General features: G+C 39.6%; 1 protein-coding gene across 2 annotated transcripts; it reads right to left on the bottom strand.

Moving 5' to 3' along the window:
• Positions 1-330: 330 nt before the first annotated feature.
• On the bottom strand, positions 331-4,664 carry LOC111263605 (uncharacterized). Of its 2 annotated transcripts, none has more exons than XM_022838831.2 (6): positions 3,428-4,595; positions 2,874-2,989; positions 2,621-2,682; positions 1,920-2,069; positions 1,437-1,598; positions 331-1,069 (listed from the first exon to the last, which is right to left on the bottom strand). In XM_022838831.2, exons 1-6 carry the CDS (start codon positions 4,017-4,019, stop codon positions 532-534), a joined length of 1,620 nt encoding a protein of 539 aa, XP_022694566.1. In that variant the 5' UTR covers positions 4,020-4,595; the 3' UTR covers positions 331-531. The 2 variants fall into 2 exon arrangements, with proteins under 2 accessions (XP_022694566.1, XP_022694567.1); XM_022838832.2 differs by having other exon boundaries at positions 792-1,069; positions 1,400-1,598; positions 3,428-4,664.
• Between the last annotated feature and the right edge of the window lie 5,929 nt (positions 4,665-10,593).

The following is a 10,593-nucleotide window of genomic DNA, read 5'->3' as shown; positions in this document are numbered from 1 at the left end:
CTTTTATAGCTGTCTTTAAGACAGCTAACATGAATCTAAAGTAATAATATAGCGTTGTGATCGAAAACCTGTTTTCATTGTTGAATCTCTACAGGAGAGCATGAGTGGTGAACGCCATATCTAGTTGTGGTCATGCTCATGAGACATGTTTGAATCTACAACTTGAAAGTAATCGCAAACATTTTTAGAGTTAGATAATTAACATTTTGAATATAGTATATATTGAGATGTTTTTAATACGTAGCCTAGAAGCTTTCAGGCAGAACTAAAGAGAAACTATCGATACGTAATCACACCGTAGTTCTAAAATATTACATTAAAAAAACATGATTCATAATTTGCAATTGAGTCTTTGTTATTAACCCTTGACAATGACCGTGTTACGCTTACGTTGCCAATCCCGTGCGTATAACCTGCTAAACAGTTATCACCGTGAGCATTAACAATGGCTGTTATGGTTAAGGAAACTACTGCAACGTATTAAACATGTTTCATATACATTATTATAATTTTCATTTGTGCATTTCAGCGTCACAACGGCAAAAAGTTTTTCCGAGTTTTCTGGAATTTCATACGACATTGAAATCGGCTATCGTCCAAAAACTCGTTTCTGTTTATCATTTTCTCCAGACGCCGTCGCTCCTTACGACGATTTATTGGCCTTTCTGTTATGTATTTGTCGTAATGCTGATTATAAAATCGAATTTTGCCTTCTCTCCAAGTACGCTTTTCGGCCTTTTGAAATGATGGCATGCCCTGAATTGCTTGTTTGGTTTTAGCTTTCTGAGGGCTTGTGTTTTTTTTTTGGCGGTTCTTTTTCGGTAACTTGGACGGTATTAATATCTCTCCACCTATAGGCCACGGGCCTGGTCGATGGCTTGTTCTTGGCGGATTCTTGTAATCGATTACTTCGCGCACAGGAGCTTTCGGGCGGTCCTTTTTCCATGAAGGACATGCTGTCGCGGTGTGCCCTTTTGAACCACAATTCGGACAAAAAACACGATCTGTGGGAAGAGTGACTCGCCTATTGGGAACAACTGGGGGTCCCGCTTTTGTTGTTCGATGATACCTGTATATCCAAGACAATTCATTCATAATAAACAGCGAAATGATAAAAGAAATCAACTAAGTGATACCAGAGATCCACGCGTAATGCTCATAATAATCTAAACCTCAATCAAATAATTTCTCAGATAAAACAATCGAATAACGACGTACAATCAAGTATATGATTTTTCTAAATATATTTTGTGCCCTGACTCGAGTTTTAAAACTTGCAACTTGAGGAAATTACGCCATCCGCAGTAAAACAGTACAGCTAATACGTCTCGAATAGTCTCGGATAGCTGCTAATCTTAGTTAAGCTATTTTAAGATTACAATAAAGCAACTACAATCACCGTAACACACGTCCCCTTTAAATGAAATAACTTCAACCTTCTCCAGTAGTCTGGACAACTACTTCCGAGCTCCGCGTGCCTTCCGTGACCTAATTGTTTGCAGTCAAGACATCGTGTAGTAAGAAGTTGTTCGGCCAAAGGACATTGCTCTGATAGATGTCCAGCGAGTTTGCAGGCAGAACACACAAGCTGTTTGCACCTGCGTCTCAAAGTGAGAGAAAATAAAATACGAAATCATGTGAACATTTATTAGTTGTCATCATTTTGTCAAGGATTTTGTGAAGGAAGGAACTTGAAAATCATTCCTTACCTATAATCTTAGTGGGATTCCTAACAATAGTTCTCTCGTCGGAAAAATACGCTAGATGCAATATGCATCTAAACGATAAACGTATATTCACATGAGTAAAGAATAATCAAAACCGACTATTAAATATATATATGTCTTTAAGTAAGGACACAGAAATGTGATCGAACTAATTTTTCCTGGATTGTTGCATATAGCTGATATTATGCTCACCTGGTAATTCTGTGAGACTCGCCACAACAGAAACAAGTGTTTCGAATTCGCTGCGTGCATCTATATTTTGTGTGGCCAGGTTGACGGCAATTTGCACATTCTAACTCGCTCATAAATCGAAATTTCTTACGCGCCGCGTTAAGCACGCACCTATTGTATAGAAAATAAGAAAGCATCATCAAAACAGTTAACAAAATAGGCACTCGATTTAATCAATCCTAAGGTGACAATTTGAAGACCAATGTTCTTTTTTAAATTACACTATAAGGTAAAAGCGATTCGTTGTAGCTGTGCGATTCTTGCGTCAAGTTTAATATCCAACACCTTCATGGATAAAATTAAAACAGATATTATTGACTTTTCGAGTGAAGGCCGCAGTTTCTACTTAGGGTTTATAATACACATTTTTATTATTGTATGAACCGAAACGAATATTGCCCATATAGAACAGTTCACTCACACAGAGCTCTGATTTTTCTTTTATTTTTTTACAGTTCTACCACCCCTCTGGAAATGATGACTCTTATGAAAGGTCTTCTTCTACGCTAAAATTGCAAATTAGTTGTACTTATAGATTCCGAATTTAGCAATTTGTTTAAACAAATATAACGCAAACTTTTAAATATCGTTCAAAATTTCAGCTGTTTATTACTGGGATGGCAGTAGCGACATCTATTGACCTGACAGTTTGAAAAACTTGCCTGTCTTCGTCGATGATGTACCACGGGTCTTGCGCACACTTATCGTAAGTCCGCTTTCTACCCTGTAAAAATGCAAAATTTAAAGCTAGTAAGATAAACGTATCACTAAGCAAAATCGATTGGTAGATGCGCATGCACTACATAACACTTTGCATAGACGTTATGTTGACTTTATCTTCCGATATTAATTTCAACTGTTCATAGATTCGCCTACGTTAGTTCTTATGCTAATTGTTATTCTTATTGTACTTACTCGAGGCGCATCATTGCCTATTTGATTCAATGGCACGTAATATCGGCTCGTCCTGGAAACGGCTGATCTATTAAGTGAAAGTATTTTGGAACGATCTGTGCTCTCTTGGTCAGAGTCTGAAAACGTAAACAACATTAAAATAAAAGGGACCATTTTGAGTCTTCAAATTTACTCGAGCAGTGACAACTTCAACAAAGAGCGTTCGATTGCGCCACACTATAGAGTATTTAGATGAAATTGTGCAGATGCTGTTATATATTTGCTTAGCAGCATCTGACGGCACTGACATAACTTATTGAATAAACCTACTGTTTTATCGAAATTAAATCTGCCGTTATATCCTTGGGTTAAATTTAGTTTCCATTCTTAGCTTTCGAGAAAAATAAAGGTTCCTTTTAGCCCAACGTATACTGTGGTAAACAGCCATTATTTTATTATGCTATATTATAGATGAGCAAATAATATATTACAGATAATCCGACAAAATTGTTTTTCTTTTGTACTTATGCTATCTGAGCCAGATACTTAATGAAACTGCAATACGTTCCAGTTACCTTGAAAGAATTGTCGATATGTTGAATTACTTGCGAATCGTTCGGTAGCTTGAGCAGCAACAACCCGAGTATTTGAGCCAGAGCGTTGCAAATCTGTACTTGCCTTGACGGCATCATCCCAAATGCTCAGCTTTGAAGCTAATTTCTTACCAGATTGCTCTTTGTTAGATTTCTTGTCATATTTGGCAGCGATACCTTCATCTTCAGAGTCAAACTCCCTTGGGGTGTCCTGCATTTGTAACTTCCTTGCACTTGTTCGCCGTCGTTTCACATTAGGCACCTGTGAATCCGCGCACTGTGTGGTTTTCCGTTTCATCCGATTATTAGTGGTTAACAAGAACTGGCCCAATTTGGCGGGAGTCGATTTGCGCTTCAATGACTGCTTGCTTTTAGTTGCGGCGCGAGTGGACGATAGAGCAACACCATTTTTATAAGACCAGTTTGAGATTGGGGTAACGTTGTCTCTTCCATCTTCCGGGTTCTGCCCCGCCGAATTAAAGTTATTGAAGAATGCAGAAATGTATAATTCGTGGGCAGTTTGCTCGTCGCACTCATCTGATCTATAGTCGAGATCGCAGATCGACGTATGCATCACCCCGCGCACTGATCGGTTACTAGCTGATCAAAATTATTTGATATTATAATGAAGTGAAAAACTTTCGCACATTCCTAGAGTTGATGTCACTCATAGTTTCATCGTAAAAACAATCATATAAACGTCGAAAGAGTGATTGCACTAACTAGCACATCCTTTAACATTCGGTCAAGCACATGGCACCGACCAGTCAAAACAGAACGTTCTGGTGTTTGGTCAGATCACCAACCAGCCCCCTAGCGGTCACCCGGAAGTGATTCTACTGTGACGCGTTTTCCGTGGTTAATTTTTGCTAAGATCCAGCTTTACTATGAACTATAATAGCGTTCTCCGCCCATAATATGTCGCACTTGAGTATCTCTTTTAAGAGTTGCGCTCAAGTTATGTTCCTGTTTACAAAATTACAGTCATTATTGACGCTTGCCCAAAAACTATCACACCAGGAAACCTCTACACGTGTGTACAATACAGGAAGGTTACTTGAATAGCGGTTATGGTCGAATCGTTTGAAAATTCAGTACAGGTGGCGTGTAATTGCGATACGCTCCAGCTGTCATTATCTAGTCTACGATCAAGTAAACAAGTAGCGCTCAGCTCTGCGCGAAACGAAGTTTTTATGAGTCTACTTCCGGGTGGGCACAGATTTCAACTCTGATCCCAGTTTCGATTTCGCTAAAGGCATCGTCTGCTCGATTGTTTGTTGCTATAGTTCGTCTCCCAAGCGCAGCGGCTGACCAGTAGCGACTGGCTGCTATCACAGACAGCTGAATAAAGAGACAGGAAAGAGCCCACCACAACCGTTGTTTTCATACAGGAGACGATCAGTCACAATACTGCCAGTTAAAGCAGCAACAGCTGTGTGTAAATGAGCGAGTTAGGTCATCGGAGCACTTTAATGGCACTTACTTATGTAGAATATTGCGGTGTCAGCAGCAGCCATTATTTGATCGCGGCCGGCTGGGTGGGGGTGCGAGACGACAACAGTATATAGTCTCATAGTAAAGCCCACTGCCATATAGGAGTCCTTTCTCAGCCCCTCATTCTTCTCAGGGTCGGCGACTTGGTGAAGGGCCAAGTTGTTTTGTATTTGCCGTACGTACGTCCGTGATGAAGACTCCCAACGAGGTAATCCTTAGACAACGGCCCCCATCAAGCGACAGGGGCCTCGACTGTTTTAGTGGTGTGTGAAAACCAAGACGCCGTACTGTGGTGATGCGACGATATTCGAGAGAACGCAGACAGCAAAGAGCACCAGCAGCAGTACCAACAGCTGCAACAGCAGGCAGAACCCGATCAGATCAGCACACGGCTCTCTCCCAAGGCGAGAACCCATCCGAAGTGTCAAATCGAACAGGCAAAGTTAGCTCTGAATCCATCAACTGTTTAAGGAAGAAGCCCATATTTGCCCAATTCCAGGTGATGCCGGTACAGGAACAGTGAAATCTGGAAACAGCGCAGATGACGATTATGTTCAGCGTAAGCTAGAGACTGTATACGGACGGTTGGATCGAGTCAGTGCAGCACTAAGCGGCACTCGAAAGCGTCGATGTTGTGTGCGTGTGGGACTCGGGTACACTCCCGGCCGCCGAGAGACATGGCGTTCAGTAAAGGTGGGCGCTCCGAGCAGTCATCTGTAGTAGAGGTAATAATACACTGACGGACTGCGGCGTGGAGCGCACACGGGTGGGAACGGCAAGCCTAGCGGGCGCAGTTTGTTTGTGCTTGGTGATGATAATACGAAGAGAATAAAAAGCATATGTATTAAACAGTAATTCATTTGGATCATGGAAATCGGTCCGCCATGGCTGAAGAGATGGTCGTTTGAGTGAAAGTGTTGTGAGGCACACTCGTACAGTTGATGATATAACACAGTGGATTATCAATAGCACCAGTGAAATCAGCCTGCTTCGTCGGTCAATTATACTATTATTACTACAAACAGCATCCAGAAGTGACAGTAGCTTAGCCGACGCTTTTGCGAATGTTCACTATGACGGATTCTGCATAGGAGGGGGTTGGCGTGGATAGTGTACGTCACAGTCGCGGAGCCTGCTAACAGTCCCTAGAAGGAAAATAGCATCGAGGGCAAGTCAGGCTAGTTTTTACAACACCGTATGTGTTTGAGTGAGAGCAAGGGTGCGGATGTTAGCTTCGTGATGTCGAAATTAAGGTTCACCTTTCGCGCAAGAGATGTTACACCTCTAATAATAAATTATATTTTCCTATGTTTCAAGCGTATCAAAATGAATTTATGTCTCTGAACGTATCCTGTTTTCCGAAGTGACTTGGTGTAAGATAATGGCAACTAGACGATTATTAGTTATGTGTTATTTACTACAACAAAGCAAGCACTTTGTCACGCGAAATCATATGATGGCTGAATCCAAATCTAAAATATTATTCGCACACATTTTGCGTACCAAACGTACGATATCGTGATATAACGTGAGTTATAATCCACCAGTAGCGTGCCTTTTTTCTTTCTCTTTCTAATTCCCTACCTAATTCCCACAAATTACGAACATCAATATCGCCGCTATCACAAAAAAAAGCAGCTACACGGACCGAGCTGATGGTAGGAGATCGGCTCTACGTGGTTTGCGAGGAGACGTGAGTTGACGACAGTAGCGACATCAGCCGGAAACTTTGTGGCACCTCCGTATGGGGAGTCGAGAGGTTAGCCGACCGACTAAAGGCGCACCCGCAAAGATGTATCTTTCCCTTTATCCCAATGGTCGTATACTAGATGTTTTGGAAAGAGAAATTTCAATTTGGTGTATAAATGTCAGTTCCCAATTCACATGAGTATTGTATCGGATTTATAAAAAAAAAACGCTTTATCGATATACACAGTCAAAAACAAGAAAGATTTCTTTCGCAAACTACTTTCCCAGGACACTAAAAAGCAATGCAATTACATAAAACAAATTCAAGTATCTAAATTATGGATACTCCAGAAATGGATGGCTAAGTTGTTTTGTTTGAAAAATCCAATATGGAAATTAATCACTCGTACAGGCGTTACGGTATGTGCGTTCCGATGGGATTTTATATATATGAGATAGCAATTTCATTTGGTAGTCGTTAAGTTGAAATTATTTTTCTGAAAGCGATTCTAGATTGTCTTTGTATATTTTTGTTGGTAGACTTATTGCCTGTATATTTCGTGACATTAAAAATAAAAAGATTTGAATCGATGAATTGAAAAATTAGAGCCTTGGCAGTGACGTTTGAAATGTCACGCCAGGCAATTACTTGGGACGCATGAGCTCAATTCTTAGTTTACCCAGCGTTTAGCCCACGTCCGTACAGTGGTGCATAAATAGTTTAAATGTTAGCTTTTGATCAAGCGGTTTGTATGGCAATATGTTTATCGGCATAATATAATCACGCGTTTCACAGACAAATCGCTAATAGAAAAAAAAAAAAGTAATTGGTCGACTTCACTTCTACAAATTCTGCACGAAATATGGCGGCTAGAATTTACGTTCTAACAAGCGGATATTTTTTGACATCTAATCTGTCTCAATAGAAACTTATCACTTATTCGTGGTGTCGTTATGATTAAAGTGACAAATGACAGTGGCCGATTCGACGGTAATACTTTGTAGATATAATGAACAAGTGTCTTGCCAGTTGAACAACGATTTGCTACCTTGTTATCATTACTTCTATATTACCACACCAAGCGTTAGGTAATTACACGGTAGAATTTTTAAATAGCGCTATATGACAATATCGTGTCTATATCTTGCGATTGCTCGCTCAAATAGAAAAGATGTTATGATTTATTAATAGAATAAATACTTTAAATACATTGTTCTCTACTGCGAAATCTTATACTACACATAGAATCATTACTACGATATTTAGCTTTTTTTTTTTAAGAGCTTAATGAAACAGCTGATTAAATTTCGAATATAGCCAACCGAATTTACATTTTTTTTCTGTAACGTAGGTTTCCTGAGCTCAGCTAAATATTTCTGGTTATACAGATATGTACGGCTATGGATATCGTAAACAAATCAAGGACATTGGAACTCGAGTCCGTCGTGCTTGCATTCTCGTAGGAAGAATCCTTTGAGGACAGATTTAGACGCCGATGGCGGCATTCAAACTTCATGGGATGGTGTGACTTGCCTTGAAATTGGCCGAACTCGGGGGTTTTGCTGAGCTTCCTGAGTGCAAAAAGTTTTCATTGGGTTTTCGGCAACTAAGTCAGCAGACGCTGTGATGTAAAATTTCGCAAACTGAATGGCATGCAGTAAATATGTGTTGGGTGTACATGCGGAAAAACGTGAAGCTTCGATACTTTAGACCGACATTTTAAAAAGCTAAAGAAAATGAATATCGTAGAATTTGCAGCCTGCAATCGAGAAATGTACTGATTTTCTTAGTTTTTTTGAGTATCCATAGCTATTCTAGGCGAAACCAGCTTGATTTCGAGTATTCCACTCCACCCACCAATATAAATTTCTTGGTCTACTATGAAGGCTCGCATTCATAATGTGTTTTTTGAGAAGTATGACAAGGCGGAATTTGCTTCGTGCATGTTTGGGTAATCATCATACTCAAAAAACGCAGCTTTTATATGTGTGTGTGTATGTAACAAAACTTGTTTAAAGCGAGCTATGCTGAACAGGCAAACCCTGTGACCCTGTCTGGTCACATGAAAATGTACTCGTGCTACGGATCGCTTACAGGATGTGCGCATAATGTGCGATTACTGATGTGTGATATAATAATGTATACGATACTACGCCGATATGTAATTACGAATCTCATCAAGTAGTTATGGTGCAACAGGTGAAATAGTGGAACTTACATATTCTAGTTAAGTGGTGTCGCGAATTTAGGATACGACGCGGAACGTATTCCTTGAAAGCTTCTTACAAGCAAAGTGATTTCAGCCTAAAAAAAAACTTCGCTGCATTTTTAGTGGGGTTTGGCCGCCATTCGTGTCCAGCTGAGTGATTAATTCTATTGAACTGCTAAATATGCATAAAACGCAAATCGTACCGAGTTTGGTATGTAGAACCTAGAACATCTCACTACAGTTAAGACGTGTCATACTGATCCACACTTCGAACCATCGCTTCACTGTTCTTATGACTATTGCTATACGACTAGCATTAATTTCTATATAAATTACCATAGTATGTTTATCTTTTGGAAGGAAAATGTACTGCTATTTCGTTGCGGATCCTTTAAATATTGTTGATTACCAATTAATTCTATTAACTGTAAACAAATGTTACATATATGATCCTTCACACATCACTTTCTATTTGATATAGAGCCTTTATAGAGAAATACAGCCAAAAACACAATGGCTATCGATAGCTTTTAAATAATAGGTGAAATCCTGTTTAACCAATAAATAAAAAATCGAACTAGTCGTACTATTAGTCCGATTAAGAGTAGACGACAGATATGAATTGCCAAATACTCTCTGTTGGAATCATAGGCGGTGACTTTGAAGTGTCCGCTCTATCGATTTCGCTTTTGTCCCTTCTTTGCTAATCTTTGTGTAAGGGATTTCGAGCAATTTGTTATACAGCAAAAGATGGGGTGGGACGACTGTCGAATACGGGTTCGTTAGCATCAATCGGTTTCGGGTTGTGGTACAATAAAATACATTAATTAATTAATTAATTAGCGTGTAATAGTTATATATAGTGAAAAACGGTCAAGTCATTATAGCGAAGCTTCCGTAATATTCCTTCATGAATCAGTCGCTGATCCAGAACGTCGATAGATTGTTACCTACATTTAACGTCTAGCGATAGCTTTGTGTGATTCATTTCGTCATTGAGCGGACAGATTTTTCACCTCTAAAAAGTTTCTGGTGAGAACTGCGGACCTATTTAAATAACAGCGTCTTGTTAGGATATCACCAGCTCAGCAATATCATTAGTGAGTGGACAACGTTAACTAGGACATGTTAATGGCATTTTCACATTAAGATGATATTATTTCGGTGAGCGTTTGCATATGCTACTTGCGCTAAGAAAGTACCTCCTCAGTTAGACTAAAAAGAAATTGTAAAGGCACATATGCCTCATTTAAGCATATTGTCTATGTTTTTAGTTAATACTTGATATGAGGTAACACTTGACGACTGGCATCACTGTAGCCCATCTCACATTTTCAGCACGCACTCTCCTGCTGCGCTGATTCATATACAAGAGTGGGCATCATACATGGGTGTACAGAGCAATCGTAGTGTAGGACTAGGATCCATTGTGCGTATAAGCGACCGCTTACAGATGAAGTACTGATATTCGGAGAGAAATATGTTCTACCCTTATTTCATGTTAGTTATTGATCATAGATGAGTATTGTGAATTAAGGCGTTAAGCCAAGGAACGTCCAACGGTAATAGAAGGCCATCGCGACGTAAAGATGAACAAATGATCTGGCGAAGGGCACTTTATAGTAAATAATGCTTCTATAAATTCTAATACATAACAGTAAGTAACCGGTGCTAATTACCTTCATTGTAGCAATCTAGAAAGCAGATGAACAATCATGGGAACCATGATAAGTCCCAGTAGGATTTGTTATATAT

The sequence above is a fragment of the Varroa jacobsoni genome, unplaced genomic scaffold (assembly GCF_002532875.2).
Source record: "Varroa jacobsoni isolate VJ856 unplaced genomic scaffold, vjacob_1.0 scaffold_776, whole genome shotgun sequence".
Taxonomy (NCBI): Eukaryota; Metazoa; Arthropoda; class Arachnida; order Mesostigmata; family Varroidae; genus Varroa; species Varroa jacobsoni.
The sequence above is the reverse complement of the archived record's forward strand: the minus strand, read 5'-3'. Positions and strand labels throughout refer to the sequence as shown.

Bases quoted from the DNA above. Each gene is read 5' to 3' on its own strand.
- LOC111263605 (XM_022838831.2), bottom strand. From the start codon at position 4,019: ATGCATACGTCGATCTGCGATCTCGACTATAGATCAGATGAGTGCGAC. The intron at 2,683-2,873 runs GTAAGTACAATA...GCATTTTTACAG, and splicing joins TAGGCAATGATGCGCCTCGA to GGTAGAAAGCGGACTTACGA. The intron at 1,070-1,436 runs GTTGAAGTTATT...TTGGATATACAG, and splicing joins TGTCCAGACTACTGGAGAAG to GTATCATCGAACAACAAAAG.